General features: G+C 34.7%; 1 protein-coding gene across 3 annotated transcripts in view; it reads left to right on the forward strand.

Moving 5' to 3' along the window:
* LOC140147717 (uncharacterized) overlaps nucleotides 1–13,476 on the forward strand; it is a 130,745-nt gene extending 117,269 nt beyond the window's left edge. For all 3 annotated transcript variants that reach the window (XM_072169480.1, XM_072169487.1, XM_072169493.1), the window contains 2 exons: nucleotides 3,314–3,421; nucleotides 4,213–13,476. In XM_072169480.1, coding sequence (XP_072025581.1) covers nucleotides 3,314–3,421; nucleotides 4,213–4,588 — 484 coding nt within the window. In that variant the 3' untranslated portion in view covers nucleotides 4,589–13,476. The remainder of the gene's footprint in view (nucleotides 1–3,313; nucleotides 3,422–4,212) is intronic.
* Nucleotides 13,477–13,890: the final 414 nt, after the last annotated feature.

The following is a 13,890-nucleotide window of genomic DNA, read 5'->3' on the forward strand; positions in this document are numbered from 1 at the left end:
TCATATTGCCGCAATAGAAGTTGCTCGCGGGGTATGCTGGCGTTATTATTCGTGGTGTGTAATGAAGCTAACTTTAAATTCTAGAAGTCGCAAGCTCTGATATATATAGTGCGCTGATGCAAATAGCAAATCTAAAACAATACTTACAGAGAAAACAAATATTTTAAAAGAAACCGCCACGCAGTAGTGGCACCAGGAATTTTCTGGGTGGGTTAAAAAGAGCGAAATACGGGCCTAACCCCAAGGTTTTATTGGAGTGTGGATTCCCCAAACTATTAACAAATATGTGCCGATAGCAAGCCCCTTCAGGCTGCTGTTATGGGCCCGTTTCATAAAGACGATTGATTAAATGCGTTTGATTTGTCCCACGGTAACCATAGTGGAGGAAATGGGCCTGGCCTATCGCGGCGTCGTACTTTGTCAGAATCGGCCTTTATCAGTATCACATATGATTGAGTTAATAATTTAAAAATAAATGATGCTCATAATTACCTTTATTACAGGTTAACTATCATTTTTAACGTCATGTTTCTGTGCATACATCTACTAATATGCACACTATTTGAACTAAGTTAAATGGGAAACAAAGACCGACCTTTGGTTAGAATATAGGCTAATATATATGAGTATTAAAATGGATCTCCATTCTGGGGAACGTTGCTGGCAGAGCAGGTGATACTCTATTCTTGACAAACACATTTCATTAATGTTCCCCATTCAAACCACGTTCCTTTTTTTCTGATGTAAGAAGAAAAGTGCGAAACGTGATTTGCGATCCAAAACCATGCATGATATGTCACGGTTGTAAACGGAAACAAGCAAGATGTTTGTAGCCGTTAATTTGTTTTCAAGTCAGAAAAAAATGAAAGCATTATATCGTTTCTCGTGATGCTCGTGCTTTTCTTTTCTGAAATTTATGACATCTCAGAACAAATGTAGTCTGATGTCTCCTCTAAGAAATTAGTATTGTAATAATGATTTAGTAATAATATAAATATAATAATAATTTTTATAACTATTGTCGAACGGTAATTTAACATATTAATAACATTGCAAAATGAAATTGTTCCAAACATTCTTTGAATTGCGGCCATATTGATCTCATTGTGTCTGTGGAGAAAACGGCAATTTGTCATCCCGTATCAAATTGGTTGGCATGGAAACATGTCATGGTACATATGAACGGTTTTTGTTTAAACAGCAAATGTGTTTGTAGTTCATCTGAAATTTCTCACTCATCTTATATTCCGGCGTTATAGTTATTATACGTTGACATGTAATACATAATATGGTACAAAGTAGATAAGGGAATGTTTTGACAGAACAAATTCCACATAATAGGGGTATTTTTTGACAAAACAAATTCCACACGACATTATATGCCAACAGTCACTATATGCACATGTGTGTTTGCGTATTAGAATAAATAGGCATACTAACACGAATTCAAATTAAAGCAAATCATACTGGAACTTGGTATTTTTGTGACAACGTGACACCGAATAGAGGTTATCCGTGTTCTATAAGCTGTATATCCTATCAGCGACTGATACCTTGTTTAAGACTTTCAAAAGAAGTAACTGCATGTGCAACCATGACTGTTTCAAAATAGCCCGCCAAAGTCATGCAGGTAACTCCCGAGGTCGTGCATTGAATTGGTTTGAACGGGGAATACTTCGGGAACCAGTACCTTTTGTTAGAAGTCACACATGAGTGAAGTGGATAACCTCTATACTATACCATTGGACATCCTCAGACAACTATCTTGAATTGATGGGTCACGCGAGAGACGGTGATCGATTCCTTCAAATGCCTGATCCCATGCGTGCGATAGTTGATGACCGTCTCTCACGTGACGAATTACTCCGAGTCGGTTATCTGAAGATGTCGGCTGGTATTGGGCCTTTGAAAGCAACGCCGTGTCGTCAAAATGTAACTGTCTTTATACCTATATTGGATGATTCATGATCATCGGCACCAATATATGAATATATCATTGTGAGCTATTATGACTGTCATTTATATACTCACCATTCGTACCAAGGTGGGGAATACCTAAAGTGTTTCACTTTGGTTTGAAGAGCTTGGTTCCAAACCATGTTAAGTCCACAAACACATGCTTCTGATTTACCTGTGCGATATTGCAATGGGTTGTGATGCTATAGGTATAGTAATTTCAGTTGGATTCACCATTACAAAGAAAACAGTAGATGGATGCACACTGAGTATTGTTACTGTGCATTGGATTGTTGCTAATGTCAAACTTGTCAAAATAATTGTGATTGTTAAGTTGTGGACTTAACATGGTTTGGAAACAAGCTCTTCAAAATACAGGTAACACATACAAAGTTAGCAATATTAACAGACGAGCAAAATCACACGTAAAGTTAACTATATCAACTGCAAAAAATATACATAAGCTTACATATATACATCAAGTGCGGTAAAATTATCATTGAAAACCGAATATGTTTGCATCAAACTTCAATGTGTTGTATCTGTTACTTGATATCAGCAGAGTGAAATACACTATATAAATATACATCAGACGCAGAATAACATTTCTTTATCGAAATGCCTTCATCTTGATGATCTTAGTTCTCCATAGACAGATGAATTTGGCCGATATATTTTCATATAATTCTGAAAAGACAAAAACGACTGAATAAGAAATTCATATGAGAATGCATAAATACTAAGTACATAATTTGATTCGTAGGATAAATAATAAGATAGCTTTCTGTAAAGTGTATAGCCCGTCGTCGTTTCGAGACATTAGTTTAGAATTGGTATGAAATTGCTACAAACACGCCTATAGTAAAGCACTATAGGTTCAGTTTTGCTTCGAATGAAATTACTAAGAATAGTGACAATGAGTAACCGATGGAAAAAATAAATTCGTATGATTGAGATAGACAAACATAATAGCAAAATCAATTGATATGTCAGATGAAATCTTGCCTGACCTTGGGGATATTTTCAGAACTAAATCAAATCGTAGCTTTCACATTAAAATTTGTTTTGGTATGCTAGGGGTGGAGTGTGAATATTTCTCTTGTATGATAGTATGTCATTAATGTGGTTTTATGTTTGTTTTGTGTCCTTGTTTGTTTCCTTGCCAATTTCAATTTTTGACGATGGCATGATTTGATTCTATGCAACAAGGAAATCAAATTTTCGTCATATGAGATGTTTTAAAATGAAGGAAAAGAAATCGATATGAATACATCAATATTACATTTATTTGTAGTGCTTTTTCCGATTTATTTTATTCCATTAACCTAGTTATATGGTTTGTTTGTTTCTTTATCAGGCGTGAAGCCAAAACCTGGTTATCAACAGGGTGGATGACTATGCTATTTGCCATAGATGTTTGCGACAAAATTAATGTATATGGGCTGGTGGAGGAAAACCATTGTTTGTAAGTACCCTTAAAAACAGGTGCTGGTTGTTAGTGTATCAGGTTTTTATGCACCTTAAAGAAATATCAAATAACTACTAGAATACGTTAAGGAATGCAATCCTTATTTTCGCTCATCGCAGGCTATAAACCAATTTCTATAAGATATCAGGTAGTGAATATTTTAACCATCGCCCCGTGCTTTTTATTATAGGTGAAATTATATCAAGTTGCGAGCATGCAAACTACGTGCATTAAAATAGCAGATTTTTATAGCTTCTTGTCATTTTATCCAATCCAATTAGAAATCTCATATCGTATGTCATCTATGTGAAAGCAGATAGAGGAGTCGCCATATCGTCAGATACCTGCATGTATAGTTTTGATTGGATGGAAAATTACATTTTGTTTTGTTCTGGTTAAATTTGTATTGAAGTTGCTAGAATTTATGCTGGTAATCACATTTGATACTGATGATAAAGTCATGATGTAAATAGCAACGATGATGGTATGGCCAGCTTTAAGCAAGATAGTTAACTTTTTAGCTTATGAGATGTGAGATGAATGTTACGGTATGATTAGGCAGATAATGTAAGACGCACAACTTACATATTTATTATCACATTATCATGTCGTTATAATATAAATATGTAAATTGTGCCTCTTGCACCGTCACACTAACCAAATAAAACAATTCGGTCATACCTCATTTAGTTAACAGTTAAATATCGGTAAAAAACATTTTTTAACTGGCTCACAGGTTGATACATCAATTTTAACTTATATTATTTTATACAATATTCTCTTTTCAGAAAACATCCGAATGATACCACCCCTTACCATTACTACGAACCAAATGATAAGAAAGAGTGTGAATATTACAAAATAAGCGAAGAAAGACTAACATCGGGACATTTATTTATTACTGAGAAAGCTGTGTTCGCTCGATGGGCAAGCAAATTCAACATCACGTTCCATTATCCATCTTGGAATATTACTGAAGCAATGGGCAATCGTACTTCACTAGAAACACCATTCCTAAAACGTTTTTATGAGGCGAAAAAGAATGGAACATTAAACAATACTGTTGTGAAACACGGTGTGAGGCGTGTTGTGAAACGAATCGTCAAGAAGGTTATCGTCAGAAGAAAAGTGCCGGTAGTGGTGAAGAAACCGGCCAATTTATGATAATGGTGCTTGGTGAAAATGATCTTTTTTATACCACAAGTATATGTGATTTGTTACTAATTAAAATATTTAATTAGTTGTTTATTGTTTTATGTAAAGCGTTTGACATCATGTATATTTTTCAGTAAATATGTTTTGTGTGACAGTATTTTTTGTATAAATGATATGACAGCCTCGAGTAAATGTAAGTGCGTTTCTGAGTAAATCTATGGGCGTGTAAAGAATGGGTGTAGGTGTGGGGATAACATGTAGGAAATAGATATAAATTAAAATGCAAAATTCCTTTTCAAAAATTCGCGTAATACTAAACGTCCAACGTGTTATATTTTAAACAGGGTCAAATAGCAGACGTTTAATGGACTACGTCTTAAAGGAATATTGTTTTTTAGTTTAACTCTGTTGACATACATGTTATTTGTACACTTTTATTGAAGCCCTTTTATATGCGAAAATGAGTAAAAACAATATTTTATTGGCTGTATGATGTACTATAAGGATCTTGTATAAGATATTTCTTATTGTAATTTTGAATACCACAGTGGCATCTTGTGCCACAACGACAACGGGCTGAATACAACACAATAGGAAACCACCCCAAATTATGTCTTTCTATAGATATTTTCTATAATAATCTCTATTTTTATTTATATGTGCGAAAGTCGCCGACTGTTTGATATGCATGTTTTGTGCGCATGTTTTAAAGACACGTGTTGGGTCCATTGTAAACCGATATTGTTCAATCCACGTAGGGGTAGGGTGAAAAAATAATTTAAGAATTGAATATACAGGGTGTATCTTAATAAAGTATACAGTTTTAAATATACTACTAGATTACAAAGTATGCGGTATTTGGTCAAAATGCCATTGTTGACAGTTGAATCAACATCTTGTCCTCCCATAGCTGTAAAATCACTAGCGTATGACCATTAATATGGACTTTTTGTGGCTATTTTTCCGAGCCGACTACGAGTAGTAACATGAAAATTACATCTTTAACCACTTTGTTTACAATAATTGACAGTCTTGTAGTCTTTCACCTGGCCATCATGCAGATGTAGATATCAGCTCTCCTCAACATGGCATTCACACCACGTCTTATGACTAAGTTATGAGCTGCGGGTTATGAGGGATATCAACTTTTGTGTCTCAGGAGTTCATCAAGGTCTGCAGGAGGACTTGTGAAAACCTTTGAACCACTGAGTCCTTATTATAAATGGTTACAAGCCAGTGATTTTACAGTTATGAGAGGACAATCTGTTGATTCAACTGTCAACTATGGCACTACCTCATACATTTAAATCTAGTGGTATTTTTTAAACTGTTTACTTTATTTTGATACACCCTGTACTGTATTACACAATAGTATACATTATATACATCTCCTACAGTTATTATTGCATGTAATCAAGAGAGATTTTAATTGCATAGGACTTGCTCACTTTTATTTTCAACAAATATCGCCTTTGGAAAATCAAAACATGGGCTCATCATTGCTTAAGCATTCATATAAAACTTTAAAATAATTATCCACTGTTTTATAGAACCACGTTGAATCCCTCCTCCCTGACATGACTTGATTATTATCAATAGTTAAATGATATGCAGTCTGAAACAGTATTTTCTTATGTTAAATTTTCATTAGTTATGTCCACATTGGTCCACATTTGCGGAGCAAAATTGAACTGGAACTAGTGAAAACATTCTTATTTACATTGATAGTTGGTGTGTTTGCATTACCGGATGGTCAGGTTTGTGCAAGGAAGTGGAACGTTACAATGAATATTTGAATTGATTTAATCAGGTTTCTAGGCACATTGCAAGCAAAATAACGAGTGGCCTTGGTAATAGTAAAAAGCAAAATATCAATAGTAAAATATTTACCATTTTATTCGTTTTGTTCCATAATATTTCATATTGTTTGTACAGCATATTCTTTCTTCATTGTTTATTTTGTGTGCGTGTGTGTGTTTAAATATTACGTAATTCTCATTTAGAGTTGAAATATGAATGTGTCCGCTGCTTTGAGATTCTTTCCCAAGTTTATACAAAATATGTGGTCAAAAGTTTGAGATGAACTTCCAACAAGCTGGTAATGTTTTAACCCCATGAGAATTACCTGCCGATTGGCCAAAAAGATGTTTTCAGTATCAATTGGACCAATCAGCAACATTGTTAGAATAATTTCACCACAAAAACACGGGGTGAATTATTTGCAAAGCTCCATTCTGATTGGTGATTAAAGTTAAGATATCATGTAATTAACCAATCAGTGGCAATGTTAGATCGGCAGGTAGTGCTCAGACAGACATTCTTTATACGTGTCCTGGGACACGTTTTATGAATTGTCATGGCGGCATATTATAAAATCGTGTTATAACTAAGGAGCTATTTCAATCAATTTTGAGGCTGTGAGAAACAATTATGTAGACATATTGCCAAATCTTGACATAAAATCGGTATTATAACCATTATCGTGTATCGTGTTTTACACTGGGTATACAAATGTTAAGGATTGGCAAATGGTGCGTCGTGGAAAAGAAAGTGGATATCGAACATTTAAAGTTGTGGTTACACGTCAGCCAGGACGATTTACAAGGTTTATTAGCTGTATACATGTGAAATTTAGTTAATTAACGGTAATGATTAATAATACAGTAATAATAATACACAATTATATTAAATACAGTAATGATAATACACAGCCAGAACAAATTAAAAGGTTTCTTTGCTGTGTACATGTGAAATTTAGTTAACGGTAATGATATTGAAATAATACAGTAATAATAATAATACATACAGTAATACAGAAATCATACTGGATATACCGTATTATAGCACTGTGGTATTAGGTTTGTTTTCTTTATCACGCACGTGTCGCCGCAGAAAGCCGAATCTCGGACAACTATCCAATTGCTACCAAGTTACCACAATAGAATTGCTTTATTCCGTGTGGTAGTAATTGGATAGTTGTCCAGGATTCTGCTCGCTGCCTTGTCGCCCTCCAGTCGTTATAAGCTAACGTTCACGAGTCTCAACATGGCACATATATCCACCGTTGAAAGTTACCCTTAGGCCTAACATTTAACACAAAATTTCGATAGGCAATATTATATTGTATTCCCGAAATGCATCACGGAGGTAACATGTATTTCGTCAAAACCGTTTGGACGAAAAAAATAGCACGCGAAAACTGTAATTTTGTTTAAAATTGATCATTCTAAAAATCATTAATTTGACCCGGGATTTGACCAGATGATTCATGCACGCTATCCTTGCTATAATACCGTAAAAGTTCGCCTAATGGCGCCATGGGCTCCCTTTACATAAGTGGAATTTTAGGCACAACCTATAAGTGCCCTTCCGTAAAATTCCCACCAGCAAATAAGGACACAGAACCTTAATTCATGTTTACTATTTCAGAAGAGGGCGATCTCTATTTGCACATGACATTTACCCCCATGAAAGCAGAGGAGCCCAATTGCTATTTTCATGATGCATTTTAGGGGAAAATGTAAGCTGTATAATCATGATAACGAGTTAAATCTTTAACATGTTTAAGGACAACATTTGGTTCAGTACTGTATTAAAACATTGAATCTACTCTTCAAATCATAACTATAATCGAGAGTATAGAGTAGTGTTATGCGCTTAATCATATTATTTAAAAGTGATGAAAGAGTGAAATCCATCATTTGTGAAATCATCTGCCTTGTCACTACGAAAAGAGTGGACCACCACCTGGCAATATATCACTTTCCAACATGAAATTGATGAAGTTCGCGTTCGCAACTTCAAAGATTGAAACTTTCAGTTTTTTACAATTGTTCTCTCAGATCACCCTCAAATATGATTTCATTCTTTTCTTTTAAATGTAATAGAGTACATGATTCAACAGCCGTATTAATGGAATAAAATACAACTTTATGCATCTATTAGTGTGTTTGGGTTAGCCTCACAGAACACATTATGTGTTCAAGGATGTCTTTGAACCGAATGACTTAACTTAATGTATAAAGAGTGTGAAACTAAAACAAATCATGCATTGTAAAGTGTAATATAATTATTGTGTACATTATTTTCTTGTAATTACAAAGACTTTTTTATCCTTGGTAATGGTTGACGCCTTTTAAACCGTGTGTGTAACAGATTGTACTTAAGATTACTAGGCCAACATAATATCGTATAATTATATATAGCGTTGGCGCTAACTTGGCGCCAACGCCAAGTGCGCGAGTACTGTCAGTAACTCTTAATATGTTCGCAGGGTTTGAACATCAACTGCTCAGAAGCAAATACCGTATAATGGCTCACTTTGGCTCCTTTGCTTGAGGTAAATTTCATGTGCAAATAGAGAGCTCCCTCCTCTGAAATTCCAACAAGAATTGAAGTTCTGTGCCCTTATTTGCTGTTGGGAATTTTACGGGAGGGCACTTTTAAGTTGTGCCTAAAATTCCACTTGTGTTAAGGGAGCCCATAGCGCCATTCGGCGTCCTTTACGGTATATTGATAGGCTGCCCCTGAAAAAAACATTATTAACTACTGGTATAAACAATGGTGACACATTGCTCACAACTTGATAATTTCCTGACCTTTTCAGAGCCACCGTGCAGGCCATGAGTAGATAAACGCCATGAAGTACTTCAACTATAGTAAGCGGCGTTTCTTTTTCAGTAAGGCTGCTTAAATTATGCAAAACCCATCATTGACATTGATAAACGTGTCCAATTGTTGACATTGACATTTAAAAACTTATCCGAATGTTGAAATAATCATGATAATTGAGACATATTTATATGCGCTGTTTTGGCGTGTCCAATTCTAACTTGGCGTCAGGGATGTGATATTTGAGAATAGGCCATAATTGTTCTGAATACATGTATATTGATTTGCTCCAACTCCAACTCAACTTCAATATATTATATGTATTGATTTAGTAGACGTTCTTGTTTTTAATATCAAAGATTTTAAAGTCAATATTGAAGATTGGTATCGGTCAGAAGGTATTAGAAGAATGGCGCAATGGTCATGATGGTCTGAGTAACCAATAAGTGTCAATAAATCCAAGCACACAACCTAATCAAAGTCAGATTTTGAAAAGATAGGAAAAGTTCAATCTTAAATTTGTCATTTAAGATTTTCTGTACAATAGAATGTCTGTACAATCTTGCAAAGGATGCACGAGGGAACGAACATGCGTCGAAATTGACTTTTCATTCTTCTGTCATTGCATCCCGAGCATCGAAAAGCCTGACACAGCGATAAAACATCATGTTTTGAGATAATGTACTCAAAATATCTCAAGAACTAAGTCACCAATACTAGGCTTGTTTGTACTCGTTTTAATGCATTTTTCATGCCGATTCCAAATATGGTTATGACAATTTACAATTCTGAAATTTTTGAATTTAAAATAAAAATTGAAAATTGTCGTCTGCAGTCGACACCCACGTGGAGAGAGGGGTAATCAATGGAAACAGGTAACGAATGCAGTATTATTTTGAAAGCCTCCTTTGCCATGTATGCATGTAATATATTTCCTTTTCCCAAGTGTACTTGTTTATGTTTTGTTATGTACAACAAATATTAGGAATGAATACTTCCAAGTACTTACAATGCCTTTGACATTTATTAATGTTGTATAACATTTGGCTGATTACTAGTATCTGACAGTATCTTGAAAGCCAATACAGAACCAGTTCATAACGAATTGATTATTTATTTAAATACATGTTCGCTAAAATGTAGTTTCATGTGAGTTTTTGGTGAACGTTTGCAGCAAATGTTTTAAAACGTTATAGACAATATGGTTTGATTACATTTAAATGTCGGGTTATGTAAAGGTCATGAAAACATTTTTAAAACGTTTAATATGAAAGAAACTCTGGCAAACATTTCATTATGGTATAAGTTTGGCATCAACTTTTCACAAATGGTATTTTGATGTTATTATACCCTTTATATAACCCGACATTTAACCGTTTCTGTAAAACATTTAGTGTTTGCAGGGTTGCGTGCTTCGGTGGTTCGTTTTGGTGTGAAAAAATGTGGTATGATACCTTACATAGGACCGGGATATAGGATGTTCCAATGAAATTGCATTAGAATTTCAGCAATGGACTAAAAGTAACCGATAACATATTACAAATCTGCACTTTTCAATATACCTCAAGATCCCAATAACTATTAAAATTATATAATTTGGAACATTTCTTATAAGCTGTAAATTGCTTCTGCCGCATTAAAAATGTGATTTTTGAAAATAAAAATCGGATCAACGATGTAAGCACGCAACTACAGCACTAAAACTACAGCATGCAAGCTGTTTTACTTTGTGCTAATGTAAACATGGGACACAAAATAATGTTTCTTGCTACTTCGATCAGGGTTGATGCTGCTGCCAGATGATAATTTGTTTTTATCTTAACATGTTTAATATATAGTATGTGTGTTGTTTCCCTTATGTTTAATTTTGTGTGTAAGAATGTCGTGTTATAAATATTTATCATGCACGCAGGGTTATTTAAATGGCATCATTGTCAGCCACTTGAATATCAAACGATGTTTAGGTTAACTTCTGTGTATGACTTAAGGCAAAGGTTCGTTCAAATTGCATTTGTAATGTAGACTGTCCTTGGCAGAAGTACAGGAACTGCATAATTTGATGATAATTGTGTGAGTGCAGTAGGCTGAATTACCTTTTCGCACGTGCCGCGATACGTGAACGATGTAAATTTGATGTCATCTTAGCTACTATAACCAATCGGCGCACTTGAATCTCATCAAATTGACGTCAAATCTGTTGAAACAGGACGAACTGCAGTGAACTCTGCATCTATGAATGCAAAAGTCCCAGGGCAAAAGTAAGTCTGGATTGGTTGGTTAAAACAGATTAAAATGTTGCGATGTGCACTGGTAGTTAATACAAATGAACTTGAAAATCTCATAAGCAAGTGCATAAGCAAGTATATTATTTGCTGCATATAGTTTTTATGTTTGTTTATTTGTTTGGAAAATGTCTTCTATATTCAGACAGGGTGCACAACAACCCAAGCAGTAAAGAGTTGTTACCATATTTTATTGTCTATAGTGTAGACAAATATCATTGTGCAACTCAAAAACAAACAACGGTACTTTTTTATACACTTAGGGCCAACAGGAATGTTGCTTAACCCTATTCATAAGGAGCAAAATGGTAATTGAAAACTATGTACATTGTATAATGTCAACCTAATTGATAAACGTGATTAGGAACACGGTAAGAGTTCGCCATTTTACAAGTATGACAAGTAAGAATACAGTAAACGATTTCCAATCATGTTATTTTAACTTGAGAGATACGTTTTTAATATGTATACAATAACAAGTACAATTAATGAACGTCAGTATTTTTATTTACACTAAACATTTTTCAGAGCACATCGAAATGCACTGCACTCAACGTGATGAAACAGTTCTATGGATATATAGACAGCAAAAGAATCTAGGTACCAATTATGTTCACCCCTGTATTATCCAAACAAAGACGTATAATTATGCCACAATTAAAACCAGCAGCCAATACCATTATCCTTTAAGACCTCGTTTGTTGATATCGGTTGAGAATTAAAGAAACGGTGATCGAAAACCCAGGACATCAAAAGTTGCATTTTAATGATTAATCAATTGAAAGCTTGTTCGAGAAATCAGTAGAGCATCAAATTATAGACAGTAGATGTTTATGATCAAATGGAGCAATCTGCAACTTTTGAATTTGCATCTTCCTTGGGATTTTGGATTACCGTTTCTTTATTTCTTAACCGATTTCAACGAATGAGGTCTTAAATCCTAGCTTAACGTTGTAGATTGTGTCTGCTGGTTCTAATTATGATATATCTGTATTTTGTTTCGAATATACAAGGTGAAAATAAGTGGTAGCTGTCTTTAGTTAATAAGAAAGTTCTTAACCAGAATTAAGGGTACGTACCCTTATTTGCTGCTGGGTTTTTACAGGAGGGCACTTTTAGATTGTGCCTAAATTTCCAGTTATGTCAAGGCAGCCCATAGCGCCATTAGGCGAACGTTTACGGGTTGAACTGTTTTGACAATAAATACGGTACCATAAATGAGGCATGTGTTATCATGCATCCTTACTCTACAAATAATAATGAAAAAAAAAATTGGATTTTAGGTCACCTACAGGAAACAAACTTTTTTAGCCAAACGACATTTATGCTACAAACTCGTTAAGCAAGACACCGAAAACTGAGTTAAATTATAATTTTTGTATGCCCCTATGCACGATTTCGTACTTATTGCAAAACACAGTAAAATTTTGCTAGCTTCCTTCCAATTTAATCATTGTGGGCTGCAATGTAGTCCACGTTTATTATGTAATGAAGTAAATGTAAGAGGTCATATCCAGTCTTATAGAATTCATTTGTTACGATGAGACACGTATTTAATGGGACCTCCACCGCTTTACAGAATCATTCCATTTATCGTTCCAACTTTCCAATCCATGCCCCAAATATTTGACCCTAACCCTTGAAAATAGATTTTTACTTTTATCAGTTTGTAACATAATACATAATTATTGTGTTGTAAACTTCAGTTTTAAGTTGAGGTTCGGTCCTGCGTAAGAAAAAAAGGGGGAGTGCATTTAAATTTGGTTGTTATAATTCAGAAAATAATTTGGTGTGGTAAGACGTAGAAAACCATTTACTTAAAGCTGTGGACTGTGAACCCGGGACTGTGACAAATAAGAGGAGGGTCACTCAGAACTATGTTGCATAAAGTGTTGTCTATTTAATGCGGTATATATATAATATATATATACCAATAATGTGTTAAGAGTTGCTTTATTAAGTAACTCGCTGATATCTTGCATAATAAAATTAATATAAAAGAAATATCGGGTGTGGTTTGGTATTTGTGTGTCCTGTATGAAACGTCACAATTGTGTTAGGCTGTTGTCGACAATATTGTCGACAAAGCAATTTTCCCGATTGTCGACAAGCATGGAACAATTGTCGACAAAAACCCTTGAGATTTGACGATTGTCGGCAATGAGAATTCTACTCGAAATTCAGCCCTAAAATGTTGGTAACATTGCAAGAAATATGACACTAAATACACCTATAAGACGGGTGCATGCGATTTTTTTTGTAGATCGCCAACGAGGGGGAGCAGATTAGAAATGGAATAGCCAACACATCATTATGTGTTTGTACCACAACTACATTCAAACATTCATAATAATTCGGTCGATTCATAATTCGATGCGCCTCCAGCGTTTACTGGGGGAGAGGTCAAAATACGTCGTG

Source organism: Amphiura filiformis, chromosome 1 (genome assembly GCF_039555335.1).
Source record: "Amphiura filiformis chromosome 1, Afil_fr2py, whole genome shotgun sequence".
Taxonomy (NCBI): Eukaryota; Metazoa; Echinodermata; class Ophiuroidea; order Amphilepidida; family Amphiuridae; genus Amphiura; species Amphiura filiformis.